At 38.3% G+C, this 16,319-nt stretch overlaps 1 protein-coding gene across 3 annotated transcripts in view; it reads left to right on the forward strand.

The window, feature by feature from the left end:
• The window catches only part of ZNF106 (zinc finger protein 106), a 41,474-nt gene that overhangs the window by 18,346 nt on the left and 6,809 nt on the right, over positions 1–16,319 (forward strand). For 2 of the 3 annotated variants that reach the window (XM_039388958.1, XM_027748462.2), the window contains exons 6-19: positions 544–1,174; positions 2,061–2,130; positions 3,725–3,879; positions 3,980–4,040; positions 4,327–4,668; positions 8,058–8,838; positions 9,214–9,269; positions 9,709–9,854; positions 10,157–10,291; positions 11,206–11,322; positions 12,158–12,349; positions 14,046–14,108; positions 15,005–15,124; positions 15,581–15,652. In XM_039388958.1, coding sequence (XP_039244892.1) covers positions 544–1,174; positions 2,061–2,130; positions 3,725–3,879; positions 3,980–4,040; positions 4,327–4,668; positions 8,058–8,838; positions 9,214–9,269; positions 9,709–9,854; positions 10,157–10,291; positions 11,206–11,322; positions 12,158–12,349; positions 14,046–14,108; positions 15,005–15,124; positions 15,581–15,652 — 2,941 coding nt within the window. The remainder of the gene's footprint in view (positions 1–543; positions 1,175–2,060; positions 2,131–3,724; positions 3,880–3,979; positions 4,041–4,326; positions 4,669–8,057; positions 8,839–9,213; positions 9,270–9,708; positions 9,855–10,156; positions 10,292–11,205; positions 11,323–12,157; positions 12,350–14,045; positions 14,109–15,004; positions 15,125–15,580; positions 15,653–16,319) is intronic. The other variant, XM_027748489.2, reaches the window with a different exon arrangement.

The raw sequence follows: 16,319 nt of genomic DNA on the forward strand, positions 1-16,319 counted from the left end.
TGTCTGAATATGGATGGTAACAATATGTCTATTTTTCCAGTTCTGGTAATTGGAAGAATGTAAAAATGCCATCAGGATGGGAACAATGCTGCTTATTTCCTTTTTTATTCAGGACTACAAGAAATGCTTGCATTGCTGCAGGCACTATAAATGCTCCCTTTTCATTTGTTAATCTTTTATTTTGATACACAGTTTGCTTTTGTATTTAGAGGAAGCATTTACATAATACTGCATTTTTGAAAGTTTCTTTAAACCTGAAGTTTTTTGAAGCACCTTGAACAGGCACAAAACTGGTTTGGAATAATTGTAACAACATGATTTCTGACTTGAAAATCATGCTGTCAGTTCTTAGCCACTAAATCTGGTTATGTGATATGCAAAAGCTATTCCATTGCCAGATGAGGTAGAAAGCACAGAATACCAGTGTAATGACTTGTCAGATCTCTTAATGCACTACTGTGCATTTGGGGGAGGGAAAGGCTTCTCTCTGTATTTAGCTGGCTTGTAACGTGTGTATTTATTTTTCTTTTTATCTTGTTAAAGGTTTGGCATAGAAATGGTGCCTCTTGTTCAAAATGAGCAAGAGGGTCTAGAATTCAGTGAAGATTCTGATCTGTCTACTCTGGAAGGATTCCAGTGGGAAGGGATTTCCTTAGCAGTGTCTGGCTCAGCCAGAAAACGTAGCTTTTCTGAAAGCAGTGTCATAGCAGACAGAAATCCTTCTGCTTATAGCTTTTTCAGTGAACAAGCCAAAATAAAAGAAAGTGGGCAAAGGCAAATAATTGCAGCCAGCCACTCACATCACATAACATCTGGATATGAGGCAAGCACTGACATTGAGGCTGACCAGAAACAGGAGACAGAGGCATCGTCTCTTACTTTGTCACCTTTTATGTCTGAAAGAACTGAGACTACTGGAAGAAGTCACAGCCTAGAGGCTGCCTCTGAGATCACAGGCCTCACAAAACAAGACCAGGAGAGCCCAGAGAAGAGAACAACTCTTCTTGAAAAACAAAATGTACTAGAGATCTCAGAAGAGAATCGTCCAGCTTCAAATAGTACTTCACTTCTTGCAGTGTCTAATAACATAGATGCAGCTACAGATAGTAGCTGCACATCTGGAACTGAACAGAATGACAGCCAAGGACTTGGAAAGAAGCGGAGAGCAACTGGAGTAAGTGTGCAATTCTGTCCAGCTTTGGTGCCCTGAAGATTTATTTTCCCTTTTAATGGTCATTCAGCCTTGGAATGGTCTTTGCAAAGAGGACTTTCTCCATTTCATTGCCTTGTACATTGATAACAACGAGCTAATTTGCTTGTTTGACTTAATTTTCTTTAAGAATTTGTTCCATTCTGCTTCCTAGTGCAGAACTTCTGATAATATTTTTTAATTAGTAGGAATGACAAATGCTCTTTATTTGATTTGGTACCTGGCACTCTATGTTGGTAAACAAGAGCTGTTAAAATATTTCTGTGGAACTATTTGGTTTTGTAGCAATAATCTCCATGTTTCCCAATTTAAATGGAAGCTAGGTTGTAGTAGAAATTTGCTTTCCTTAGGTGTTCCTGATTTTGTGGTTAAGCAAGGAAAGACAAACCTTTTTATGAAATTATATACTTAAAATAATATTCTTAAATCTAAATTTATTTTGCAGTCCTGTCTTGGACTTATCCAAGGGTAAAAAAAAATGTTTCTGATCAAATTCTCAAAATGGCTTTGCTATATGCAGAAAACAATAATTTTAATTCCTCACTGTTTAATCCTCAACTAAAACTGTAGAGCAAAAAATCTGACTCAGGTGTGGTCTTAAACATTTGAGTGAGAAGGCTATCGTCTTATTTAATATTTCTTCCTACTTGAGATGAAAATGTGGCACTCATTTTGTTGTCCTCCCTCTTTTACAAGCAGAGCAAAGGATGAGTTATACAAGAATGTGGAAAATAAATTGTGTGCTCTTCTCCGTGGGTACAAGTAATGGTTGAAAAGACAATGGATATTTGACTTTTTGATTTAGACAAAATTGTTCTTGTAACTTGTTAATATATGATTTTACTTGCAGGAGGGATCATCTCCTGAAATCCCTAGTCTAGAAAGAAAGAATAAGAGAAGAAAAATCAAAGGTAAAAGAGGTGAGTGAATATCTCATATATGTATGCATCTGGTGTAGAGGTTAAAACACCCAGCAGTATTTTGGCTTGGCTGAAGTACTAGTTTCTTAATGTTACTTTGGTGCTTCTTGACCACTTAATGAAGGTCGTAGGGTAAACTGCTCACAAGTCTGCAACACGTTCTTCTTTGTGGACTTGTATCTTTATTTGTCAGAAGTTCTTTCTAAGAAAAGGCTATGTGCATCGTTTCTGCCTGCAGTTCATGTTCCTGGTTGTGCAGATGGGACCTTTGCTTTACCCTGCTCAGAGAACTGAGGTTTGTTGCCTCTTTAGATGGAAGTTCTGAAGGGAGAAGCACCCATCGCTCCCTTCTAATTTGCCATACACGTTTCCCTTTCCAATTCTGGGTGGTAATACCAGAAAATTTGTACTCTATATAATTTTCTCTGTGTTCTGTTTTTGACATTTCTGGCAACAGTTTCTAATTTTACTCCTCCTTCCCTGTTCTTAATGGAAATGAATGTAGAATGCCTAGCTCCTTCCTGCTCCTGACTGAAGAAAACTCTTATTCTGGCATTAGACAGATCTTTCTCAATCATGCCTAACACATCTGCATCACCATATATCAAAATGAACCATCTGTGTTTTAGGCCAAATATTTCTTTGGGAACTAAATCATTGCAACACCATCTGGGAGCTTTGGGGTCCGGAAGATGGCTTTCAAATGTTCCATTTTTCTTCCTTTTGTTATTTATTTATTGATATTAACAGTTGTTTGGAATGCAGAGCAATTAATGTGAATTTTCTTGTGGGAACTAATATTTCACTACTTGTAAAGGTGGGGTTGTTTATAAGCCTCTGTCTTCAATGACTAGCATCTATTATAGAGACTAATAACACACTGTACTTAGTAAAATCTCTATTTCCCATTAGTTTGCTTTAACATCATGTGTAGTTGGCTTTAAGTCTGCAACTAGACAGTGACCAAACTGAAATTCAATTTGTTTAGAGAATATCTGTAATGCCTGAGGTCTTTAGGAAGTTGTATAGAAGGAGCTTTTACTGAGTACAGTGCTCAGAGACTCTTTCTGAAGAGATTGCAAACATGAGTCTTATGGCCCAAAATGATCCTGAATAGTAGCTATTTTTTTATTTTTGGGTTCTTTTTCTCTTAAGCAGCCTTTCCTTGACTTCTGAATTAACTGAGTAATTTATCTTGTTTAGCTTGAATTTGCCTTTGCCTTTTGATTATGTTAATGGCAGGTGTATATTTGTATTTCATGTACACATGTACTTCAAGAAAAGATCTTTGTGGAAGAGATTTACTTTGTTTAGCTGAACTAAATCATTGCTGGCAAAACTTTGATGGAAATAGTTACTAGAGTCAAAGTGGAGATCCTGTAAAGAGGAATACTCGACTGTGCTCTTCTTCCATGTAGACATGGCTATTCCTGTGCATAAATACTCTGTTTCAGCTTCTTGTGTGATTATTAATGCTTGACCTAATTTATGTGATTTTTACATTCTGAGGTGTTAGTATTTATTGTGGTATCATGTGTAATGTATCTTAATGTACTGTTCAGTACAATCACTCTGCATTGTGTTTCTTTCTCAGAACGTTCTCAGGTAGACCAGTTGTTGGCTATTTCGCTGAGAGAAGAAGAATTAAGCAAGTCCCTGCAGAGTGTGGACACCAGTCTCTTGCAGGCTAGGGCTGCCCTGCAGGCTGCATATGTTGAGGTTCAACGGTTCCTTGTATTAAAGCAACAGGTAACAGTGGGTTTTTGAAACTGTCTGAACTACAAGTTAGCAGCCTGAAAAACTGCCTGTTAAATCAGTAGAACTGATACAAACCACAACTGTTTTGCAGATAACAATGGAAATGAGCACGCTGAGAAGTCAGAGAATCGAGATCTTACAGGGGCTACAAGGTACAAGATACCATAAAACTACAACAGAATGCTGACTCTCATATTCTTGAATCTGCTCCTTTTAACTGTGCAATAAAATTGTAGACTTTCAAAATGAGGTCTTCATTTCAAGTGTGATCTGTCAATTTTGGTACTGCCATCTAGTGGCTTTTTGTCAAATTTTCCTCTTCCTTGACTGTGTGTCTGCAAGAAATGAGCTCTTGGCACAAGTAAATTTTATTGTAAAATATGAACATTTTTGTTCTGTTTGGGTTTTTTATTTATTTATTTTGTCTCTTGACATTAGAAACCTATGAACCTTCTGAACTCTCAGAGCAACTTCCCTGCAGTGTCTTAAGTGAGAGAAGAAACAGCAAATCTCAGATGGCAGCTGACTTAATTCCTGCAGGCCCTCTCCAGCCCCTTTTGGACCCTTTGTATTCTTCTGTACCTCCACTAGGATCTTCTGTTCATGTAAACATGCCATCATCATTCCAGTCTTCTGGCAGCACACCTGCCGATGCTCCTGACTCCTCAGTACAAGTTAAACGAGAACCTGTGTCTCCAAAAGGCACAAAGGAAAATGTGAATTCTATACTCCAGAGTTCTCCATGTGCTTCACGAGCAGAAGAAGTAGAGCAGAAGGATGGTATGTGTAGCTTTGCTGTGTTATAAGAAAATTAGCTTTAAGAAAATAAGGAAATTAATTTTTCCCCAAAAGAATATAAATTGTGTCTGTCATGCAGGGGTAAACTCCCATTAACTTGTGTAGGACTAACTAGTTTTGCTTTAAAAATAGAATAAACATGAATTTGAAGATTATATCCTCTTAGAATAATTTAGTTAACTAAAATTAAAAAACCCCACCAAAACGAGAAAAAACCCCCAACAAACCTTAACATCTCCTCTATAATCTTTGTCTTCTACTCTGCATTGTTTAATGAGTGTTGGTAGCTAAAAAGTCTGCTTACAAAGGAAAAACGTGTGCCTGAAAATATAAAAAAAATTTGAAAAAAAATTATGACCTACTACATTGAGAGTATTCAGTGTTTTAATTGGGCCCTGCTGAATAAGCACAAAGAGTATCATTTGTAGTATTAAGAAAATAACACTCCATCTTCTCCTAACTGGATGTTAGGCACTGTTCATTCACGTGAGGGGAGTGGGAGTGAGTAGGGGAGGGCTAACAATGAAGATAGGGGATTACTTTTGTCTGGAGGAGAAACAGGTGAATTAACCACTAATGGGAGAGCTACTGCCTCAGGAAAATGATATCTTAATGGCTATAGATGAAATAGCTAATTCTTTATTTAGACAGTTTAAAACCCATAAAACCTGTGTGCTGTAGTCTGTGGTCAAAGGCTTAAATGCTATTGGTAGTTTCCACTGCAACTTGCTACTGTGACTGAAGGTAGAAAGAGATTAAAAGCTTAATTATCCCTTACTTTCCTAAAAGCCTGTGAAGTCAAGCAAGGTGACTCTAATGATAGTTGTTTGTCTGCCATAACAATGTCACTTGCCCAAACCCTTAACTTAGACAATTTGAGATAAAGATTCATAAGATCAATCATTGTTGAAGATAGCCAACAAAATTTTTTTTCCCTTCAACTAAAGTGGAAAATACTGTTGGAAAAAAACACATTCAACTTTTATAAGCACGATTTTTTTTTTTTTTGCACAAGATAAATGTTGCTGAATTGAAGCTTAGACTTCTTTAAATACAAGAATTTGATTTTTTTTTTTAGCTTATTTCAGTTTGCTTTGGATGTGGAATTTTTTATAAATAGTGTTCTTCGTGCTTTTTCAGTCCCCGTTGCATTTCCTGTCTTCCACTCCACTACATTATATTAATGTAGTATTGTGAATTTTGCTTCATCTCTTTTTGGAGGATTTGACAGGGACTGACTGTGAAGCTTTGGGGGTGTACACTTAAGTAAACTCGAGACGGGGGAGAATCAGCTTTTGTGTTTTGTTTCCACTGGTAAAGCTCAGCTTTTGGGAAGCCACTACCTTTTCTCACTTCCCTGTTTTTATTGGTATATGCCATACTGTTATGTGTAAGCATCAGTGAAGTGTCATTTTTCTTTCATGTTAGAGTTGGAAAACTGAGAATAAAGATTTACTGATCACTCTCTGCAGTGGCACGCAGTGTCTTGCTTGCAGAATCTTCAGGCTTCACAAGAGAGAAGCTGAAAAGGTTGTTTTTTTTTTTCTTATGAAGATGAATCTTCACTGTATAGCTATATTTATTACTTCAGTAATTACTAGAAATCTCTTAATCACAGTGTATTTTTCAGTTTCCTACAAACTTATGTTTGACATGTTAAAAGCAAGAATACTCTTTGGTGTTTGTTTGTCAAGCAAACATAGTTTTGCTATTGATGAACTTCTGTATGGGCTACATTTAAAATGGGTCTGCCATCAGATGAATTTAGTAATTTGGAGGGGAAATAAGCATTTACCATCAGGTAAAATCTGTAATCTGGGGAAGTGGAGTTCTCTCTGGGGCAGTCTGTTTCCTTCTTTGGGGTTTAACATTTAGCTTGTTAGCTTCCCTAGGAGGTTAGCTCAGCCTTGCTTTGAAGAAGCTGATTCCATTTGGTTTCCCCTAATTGTCAGGAATCTCTCCCACCTGCAAAATTGAGTGATTCTGTTTTCTTACACTATCATGGTGATTTTCTACTTTTTTTCCTAACACTTGCAGTACTCCAAGCACTGAGAATAACTTTTGGGTTTAGAAATTTCAGTTTAAGTTGCTGGTTACTATTATTTTCCTGTTCTAAAGCAGCCAGGTTCCTTCCTTGCCCCTTCCAATGGGAAATGAGTGACACATGATATTAGAGTCATATTCACAATTTCAGGTTTTGTGTGCCTTCTTACAAGTATAATTCAACACAGTAACTGTTCAGACTTCATCTAAGCATTCATTTCTTCCATATAGAGAATATCAGATTTTACAGCTGTGTATAACAGTTATGTGTCCAGAGGAAAACATCTTTCCATTGATTTATTTAAAATGCAACATACCCTACGGGCTGTCAGCAAGTTCTAGTTTTATCTTGGAGTTTCCCATCTGAGGAAGGTGTGGGTGAGATATTCTCATTTTGGCTGTTTCTAGTTGGATGTGTAATTCCAAAGCGTCCCATTTATACTGTGATGTGTAATGTGCTTTTGGCTAAGCATTACTTACAGGGGAATGTTTCAAATACTACCAGCTTCCCATTTGCATTGTGTGATCCCACCCAATAAATGCAGTCAACTTGAAACATCCTGTTCTGGATTGTAGTTATTGCAAATGCAACCAGGGAATTTTAGGGTGCAGGAAACAGCTGTTAGATGCTGCCCTTACTAAGGGCAGTTGAGGGATTGCATTCTTTGGTTCATATTAATTAAAATAAATGACAGGGAGAGTATGTTTGCCCCATTGCATAGTCCACCGCAGATGAACTAACTAAGTTAAGTAAACCAACTAACTAAAGCCTACCATCATGGCTTACAGTGCTGCCATTCCCTGGATATGGTACAGTGCTGCAGAGTGAGTCGTGCACAACTCATCAACCTAGAATTAGGTCCAGGTAACTTGGTAGAAATAACTAATTCAGATGGGTTCGGCACAAGGTCTTCATACTGTGTCACTGAACAGCTGAGTCGTGCTTGGCATGCATCATTACTACAGCAGTTGTGACAGCTGGTAAGGGAGCGCACAGAGAGGAGTGGTAGCATTTTAAGCCAACAATGTAGGATTCACCAAACATTGTCAGAACTTTAAAAGCATATAGTCAGCCAGCAGCTTGAATGATGTGCACCATTCCTTTGCTTCTGGCTACACAGATAAACATTTTATTCCCCAGCTATGTTTTTTAAAGGCTGGATAGCTGACTGAAATAGCAGATCTGCATGTGCACATAGTTTTCAACATGTAGGAATATGTACTTTACATGCACAATTAAGTGTAAATGGAAAAATGCAGGGAGAGCCATTTTGCATAAATATTTATTGCTGTACAGATTGAATGTAACACTCATCTGTTTTCTTCAGAAGAGACCAACCCGAAAACTTCAGTGTATCCAGTTATCTCTGCAACCATGTCCCTATCAGAGCTGATATCTTGTTTCCAACACACTAATCAAGATGTCCACAAGCCTGCTGCAGACAGAGTAAAGTCTGGACTCCCTGAGAACCCTTCTCCTCAATCACTGTCTGTTTTCAGCAAGAGCGAGGCAAATGATACAGTAGCTGAAGAATTTTTATTGCATCAGTGTAGCACTTCTCTTTCAAAGCATTCGGTCCTCCTAGGAATGCCAATGGATAAAACCCCCAAATTGTCAGCAGAACCATCTGAGCAACACTTGGCAGCCACTGTAGTCCCAGCAGAAAAAGGGAACAGGAGGAGGAGAAGGTTAAGGAAGAAGAAAACTCTGAGGGCAGCCCATGTGCCAGAGAACAGTGATACAGAGCAGGATATGATTGACTCCAAACCTGTCCGGAAAGTCAAGGGTGGAAAGGTTCCTAAAGGAGAAAAAGTTACTACATCTACTTCTCCAAGAGAGGAGGATGGAGCTACTGCTCAAAGAGCAAGAAACAAAGATAAGAATGACAGTGATGCTTCTCTGGAACTAGTGGAAGTTTCAGCACCTCAGTGTGAGGTGGTTGATGTTGGTTCATCAGAGTCAGGAGATGAGAAACCAGACAGTCCATCAAAGAGGGATTCACGCAGCTCTGTGGATCAAGCACTCCTAGAGGCATCTTGCTCTGGTTATGATGAAGTGAGCTCCACCAGTGAAATTGGCACAAATTATAGGAATGATGGGAAAAGAAGGTGAGATTATTGTAGACCTCTCAAAAGTATTTTTATACAATATTGATGAGGCTTCTCTTTTTTCTTTTTTGTTTTTACTTAGAAAGTCTTAAAAAATCAGTGGCTTTTTATTTCATTTAGGAGTGACATAAGAGGGAAAATAAAAACTGACTTGGCTGTTTTGGTCAACAAATGAATGCGTTTTGTTACCTATTAATTTCTCTTAATATGAGAACAAGGCTGCCCTTCATGGAAAGTTTGTGTTTGAGCTTGTCTGTCACAGCATATTTTGTACTAAGTGCAGAGTCTTGTGTTTTGGAATATTACTTACACCAGTATTTTGTCTGAAAATGAACATGCAAAGTCCGATCTTGCTAATTTTTATTTTCGTTACAGTGTGGCTGAGACGCAGGCTTCCATATCATCACTGAGAGGATCAAAGAACTCCTCAGGTATATCTTTTATGCTTTCCTGCTGATACTTAGTATGTGGTATCTTGCAGGACTTTGAGTTAAGTCTTAATCAAACTGCTTCCAGAGGGGAATTTTGCCTTGAAGATAAAAGCCTGCACTCAAAACTGAAGTGGGAAGTGACATCTACTCACATCACCTCTCACTGAATGCTTTGTGCCTTGACTCCTCCACAGCCCTCTGCCCCCTCCGACACAAACACTTCTGTTCCACAGTCTCTGTAGAGCTGTAGGAAAAACAATAATACAGTCATTTTTATATTTTAAAGATATTTCTGGACTTAATGTCATATAAGGTCTTTCTGGCATTTTATATTGCCTTCTGTCACTTTCGCACTCCAGTTGGGACCCACAGTTAAATTTGACTTCAAGGTGCTTAAAAGTGTTCCCATAATCAAAATACATTTATCTCTGTCCTACAGAAGTGTCTTCGGAGCCAGGTGAGGACGAAGAACCTACAGAGGGAACCTTTGAGGGACACTTGGCTGCAGTGAATGCTATTCAGATTTTTGGGAATTTGTTGTATACCTGCTCAGCAGACAAAACTGTTTGTGCCTACAATCTCGTTGTAAGTAAGGTTGTGGGAATGGTGTTAAATGAATTGCAATCAAAAGGTTGTTTTTTTTTAAAGCCTCACTACGTAGCTAAGGAAGCAGCTGCTTTTTCAAGCATGTAATTTATTTTATACTATACTTTTCTTCAAAACTCTCTTCTCTCCTTCCCCAACCCCTTCTACCTATAGGAGAGGCAAGGAGAGATAGATTGCTGTATGTGTCCTGCTTTTTTTTAGCTGTCCTTCCTTATTCTGTTATGCACATATCCTGAGAGGTATTATGGGCGTTTACACTGACACTGTGCTTTCCTTTTTAGAGCAGGAAGTGTGTGGCCATCTTTGAAGGACATACTTCAAAAGTGAACTGCCTTCTGGTTACTCAGACAAATGGGAAGAATGCTGCACTCTACACTGGCTCAAGCGACCACACTATCAACTGTTACAATATCAAGGTACTCAAACTCTGTGTTGGTTAACATATATCTCATTTTATGCAAGTGTTTCTTTGCAAATATAAATTTAAAAAGCCTTTTAAACCCATATAAGCTGGACGTAAGCCCTACTTCATACCACCATAGAGTAGAGCAGAAACCCCTCCCCACACAAACAAAACAGCAAAGTATGAACTGATTAACTGCCCAAATCCTTTGGCTAGCTTGTCAGTACAGTTTTTGCCGAAACAGCATGACATGATCCCAAATGTTGGCAACAACAAAGTGCAGGATGGTTGTTTGGCCATGAATATCATATTTCTCTTGCTGTATTTCTAACTTTATTGCTTACGGAATATGTCTAATTTCATTGTTTGTGGAAGGCACTGCTCTCTGTTCTCTCTCAAGCTGTAGAGCAGCTATAGAGACAACAGGTGTCTGTTATTCCAAGGGCAGATGAAATAGCAGGCTGAGACTTCCTGAAGCTGGATGTTTGAGGGTAAATGATAAGAAGGCCAACAACCTGTGACTTGAAGGACTAGAAAGCAAATATCTGCTTCAGGGAGCAAATTGCCAGAGGTTTTAAACTCTTAAGTTCCCTATGGGGAGTCCTCAACCTCAGCTATGTACAGGGTGGTTTCCATATATACATATATAGTCCGTAGTCTAAATTTCTATATACGTTAGAGGTCGTGAATAGAATAAAGTGTTTAGGATTATAACTGGTTTCTGAAGTACAGTCAAGTCTGAGAAATGTTCCTGATTAAAACCAGGATCAAACTGCCATGTGACACCAGATTGTCAGATTTTTTTTTCCAGCTCTCTTGGTTTAAAAAATGCAGCTTATAGGTGAAAACCATCATTCGCTTCAGGCTTTTTTCCCCTGAATTGTTTTCGGTTAATTAAAAGCTTTAAACACTTCTTTCTATTGCCAGACCAAAGAGTGTATGGAACAATTTAAATTGGAAGATCGAGTGCTCTGTTTACACAGTAGATGGCGGATCCTTTATGCGGGCCTTGCAAATGGCACTGTGGTTACTTTCAGCATAAAGGTTAGTTTAAATATTGGCACCTAAAAACCTATTGTGGTGCTGTTTCTCTCCACTTTATGTTTCTTTCCATTCTTTCTCTAGAGTAGTAAATGTATTTGTTATCAAGTATTTTGGTATAAATGGTCACTGTTGGCCCCTTTTGGTCCTTTATTTTGTCTGTGCATGAAGCTATCCCATCCCCTGTCCCCTTGGTTACCTTTCTTTTAGCTGCGGTATTGTTATGTTTTTCCTTAAGGTTCCTCCTGGTCTACCAGCCCTGTGTCATTTCTGACACAGCTGATTATTTGTGAATCCTCCTTTCTTGCCCTTCAAAGTAGTGTGAGAGACTTTTATGTATTGCTGGTTTTGCATACTCCTTTTGCAGTTATAAAAGAGAGTCATATGTTTTTCTGGCAAAGAGGTTTTATCAGCAGTCCCCACGATGTTTAAAAGTGAATAAAAATTATTATTTAAATGAGCTATTTTTTCTGATTATTCTTTTCATGGATTCTAGACTTAATTTCTCAAATTTATCCTTACAAATTTATCTTGTTTTGCATTTTTCTCATAACACTGTTTCCTTTCACTGTTCTTACTCTGCAAGAGGATCTACTGGACCTTTGCTAAACAATTAAATATTTTTTTTAAAGATAGAAAATTGAAGCCTAACATAAAGAGTTATTTCCTTGATTTGGAAACTTAGTTGTTAAGATGCAACTCTTACTAATGCTGAAATTGGGTTACTAAACTGAAATCAGATGCTTTAACAAGTACAACACAAAAAGGACTCAATGGTCTAGTCAGTGTCATAGCAAAGTTTTAATTCTTAAATACCATTTTTTTCTTCCCCCAACAGACTAATAAACAGGTTGATACCTTTGAATGTCATGGCCCTAGAGCAGTGAGCTGTCTAGCCACAGCTCAGGAAGGAGCACGCAAGTTGTTGGTAGTGGGTTCCTATGACTGCACCATCAGCGTGCGAGATGCACGGAATGGACTGCTTCTCAGAACCCTGGAAGGTCACAGCAAGACTATACTCTGCATGAAGGCAAGTGTCTCTGAAACAACATTTTTGACAAAGAATGCTTAAAATTATGTGTATTTTCTTCTTCATCTACTAGTGAACAGATTGCAATAGGAAATAGAGGATTTCTCTGTTTTAAATTATAAAAACCGAGTAATCTGGTAGGAAAATTGTCTCCGTATGGCTGCCATATCACATGTCCCCGGTTGCCACATCTACATATGTTTTTTGAACACTCAGGGATGGTGGTTTCACCACTTCCTTGAGCAGCCTGTTCTAATGCCTGACCATCCTTTCAGTGAAAAAATTTTTCCTAGTATTTATTCTAAACCTCCTCTGGTGCAATTTAAGGCTGTTTCCTCTTGTCCTGTCACTTGTTACCTAGGAGAAGGGGCTGACCCCCACCTCACTACAGCCTCCTTTCAGGTAGTTACAGAGAGCAATAAGGTCTCCCCTGAGCCTTCTTTTCTCCAGGCTAAACAACCCCAGCTCTCTCAGCTGCTCCTCATACGATTTGTGCTCTAAACCCTTCACCAGCTTTGTTGCCTACCTTTGGACACATTCCAGCACCTCAGTGTCCTTCCAAAACTGAACACAACATTCAAGGTGTGGCCTCACCAGTGCTGAGTACTGGAATACAATCACTGCCCTGGTCGTGCTGGCCACACTATTTCTGATACAGGCCAGGATGCCATTGGCCTTCTTGGCCACCTGGTCACACTGCTGGCTTATGTTCAGCCACTGTCGACCAGCATCCTCAGATCCTTTTCCTCCAGGCAGCTTTCCATCCACTCCTCCCAAAGCCTAGTGTTGCATGGGGTTGTTGTGATCCAAATGCAAGACCTATGTAGAAAGCATAATAACATTTCATGTTATTAGAAGATTTAGGGGATTTTTAAATGTGAGTTTACCAGCAGAAGGAAAGTTGGGGAAAAGGTGAAGCTAGTCTTCATGTAACCTGATAGTACAAACCTCAGAGGAAACTGGAAAAAATGAACTCAAGAAGTATTCTTTTTTAATAGAAGAATCACTGACTTATTTACAGGTTTCTGGCTCCTGAAATTATGAGATGGAACATGTGCTTGTCTGACTGTTTTGCTGTGACCACTATCATGTAACAGATAGGCGATTATTTCCATAAATTGTGTTTGTCACTTTATTTATTGTAGTGCGGTGGCACAGCCCTTTTTGCCCTGCAGACTGTCCTAATTCTTCTGCAATGACAGCATACCATGATCCTTTCTTGATCCATGATGGATCTGGTGAGCTTTCTTCCTAGAGTAGCACTAATTAGGAGCATTGTTCTTCTTACATGAGCAGAATATAAGTACACAGCATATCCAAAATTTCAGGAAACAGTGGGCTTTAGTGTGCATGTGCAGAGCAGCATTCTGCATTCAGTTTGCTTGGTCCCTGATTTGCTGCTGACCTGTGCCTGAGAATTGTCCATAGGTAGAATGAATTAGCCTGGTGGACTGCAAGTCAACAGCTTCTTATGTCAGTTGCAAAGTGTCAAAAGTCATAGTTAGGATATTATAATACATTTGCTAGCTCTTAGGTAAAGAACTCAATGCATGCTTTTTCTTCATATTCTTTATTGATTTGAAGTCTGTCAAATTTAGGAAGTACTGCAGTACAAGTCTGAGCTGAACGGCATCTTAATATTTCACTTGCCCATTTCAATATCTGTTACAAAAAATAAAACTTTTTTTTTTGTAAGGTTGTGAATGATCTGGTATTCAGTGGCTCCAGTGATCAGTCTGTCCATGCCCACAACATTCATGTAAGTCTCATATATAAGGATGGAATGACTTTTGCTATTAAGGCAGTGAATTCCTATGCTATAAAGTTAGTATTTTCCAAATTTTTCACTGGTGGAGCAAATAATTTCCAGAAAAGGAAGTCTCAGGATTTTGTTAATGTGACTATGCACTGTAGCTAACTAAAGATATGTGAAAAGTACATAAACATGCCGACTCTTGTCACATGATATGCAATGCCTTTTTAATGGGATTCTTGCTTTTGCAAATATTACTAAAAAATGTGCTGATAATATGGAAAGGGTTGAAAGCAAACCCATGTGAGATACTGTGCTGGGGGAAGAGTTTCTTTATTACAGGAAAAACATGAGGAACGGTGTTCCAAGCTAGATGGTTCAAAAGCTATCTCTAGCCTGCCACTCTTTCCCTCTTTTACACCATCTTTCCACAGTTCTAGGAGAAGCATTCATGTAGCTATGCAATAAGTTAGATTAAGAAATTTGTCAGAGGTAAATTTTAATTGACAAAAAAATATATTTCTGTGTATTTAGCTAGATTTGCTCACTGATCCTTGTGGCTAACTAAATACTGCTGGTACAAATAGCATGGTACTAATTGCAAGGTGGATGGGAATATGTAACTAAAGATGGAAAGAGAAGTAGAGGAAGATAAGAGAAAACTTTTCATAGACTCATGCTTTTCTGTTGTACCGGAATGGCTCTGTGTTAAGATGGGCAAACAAAATGATATTTGATCATAATCTAGAAGTGCCTTCATAGAAAGTGGAAGTGTAATAAAGGGGTTTTCCATTTTTGAGTATTGAGCATTGAAGCTAGCTACCCTATCTGGGTTAAGTAAAACTGTTTTGTTGTTTAAGAAAAACCAAACACCTGTTTACCTTTGCTTTTTCTTGATGCAGACTGGAGAGCTCGTACGAATCTATAAGGGCCATAACCATGCAGTGACGGTTGTGAACATTCTTGGCAAAGTGATGGTGACAGCATGTCTGGATAAATTCGTTCGTGTTTATGAACTACAGGTAAGAAAATAGATGGTTACTAATGACACTTACCTAAGATACATTAATTAATTATTTTGAAGTCAAATAGAAGTCATCTTTGTGCTTACTGGTCTCTGACCTATCCCTCTCTTTGCTGTCACTCAGAATATATAGTTGTCTCACCAGCCAAAATACATGGGTTTTAAAGAATATAACTTAAACCATTTTTTTAGAACCTAAGACAATGACAGCTCTGAAAAAGGTGGAAATGTTAGTTTTGTCTGCTGAAAAGACCAAGTGCTTAGTTGGACAAAAAGACTCACGGAAGCAATGTAAGCAACAATGAGCTTTCACGGTGGCTATTAATTTTGGAATCCACCAGAGGAGTTCAGTTGCTACCAAGCAAACTGCTTTTATAAGCAATATCCTTTGCATGTCTGTGAAAAATGGCTATTGAATGTCCTGCTTTAAATGTCTGTTTCTGTTTCTTTCAAGTCGCACGACCGCTTGCAAGTCTATGGAGGCCACACAGATATGATCATGTGTATGACCATCCATAAGAGCATGGTAACTTCCTTCTTTTTACTGGTCTTAAAGAGAAGGTTGTAAGTGCCACAGGCATATACAAGACAGTTTAATTTTTTCGGATAAAGAAATCAACCTATTATTTGACTAAGAACAACTTGGAAATGCAGCCAAAAAGTCAAGTTGCTATAACAGCTTTATATTTATGTAATATTATTGTCTGGAGAAAAATTACCTTCTAGCTTACTGTAGTCTTAAAACAATAGCTCTTTTTACAGTAATGACTACAATGAAGTGTCCAGAAATAGTAAAATACTTCCTCTTTTTGAAGTGTCAATCCTGTTTGACTGTTACTCAAGGGAATCACACAGATGCTAGAGTCAAACCTCTAGTAACCTTTGATAGAACATAAACAAAGATACGCAGTTGATTTAGGTACACAGGTTTCTTCATGCATCTGCCCTGCAAGATAAGTTTCAGAAGCACTTCTGGATACACATTTCTTAAAATAGTCATTAAAGCACTTATTTGTCTGCATATGTAGGAATTTGCTTGCAAAGTTTCTTTGTGATTATAAAATAAAAGGTAAATTAGTGATCTCTAATAACAGAAAAAGTCCAACAGAACTGATTTCCTGCTAATTGGAGTATATACTACCCAAGCATCACATCTCACGTGACTAGAATCTGAGGCTTGAACTGTCCCCCCA

The sequence above is a fragment of the Pipra filicauda genome, unplaced genomic scaffold (assembly GCF_003945595.2).
Source record: "Pipra filicauda isolate LSUMZ 115617 unplaced genomic scaffold, ASM394559v2 scaffold6_size6359152_pilon, whole genome shotgun sequence".
NCBI classification, from domain to species: Eukaryota; Metazoa; Chordata; class Aves; order Passeriformes; family Pipridae; genus Pipra; species Pipra filicauda.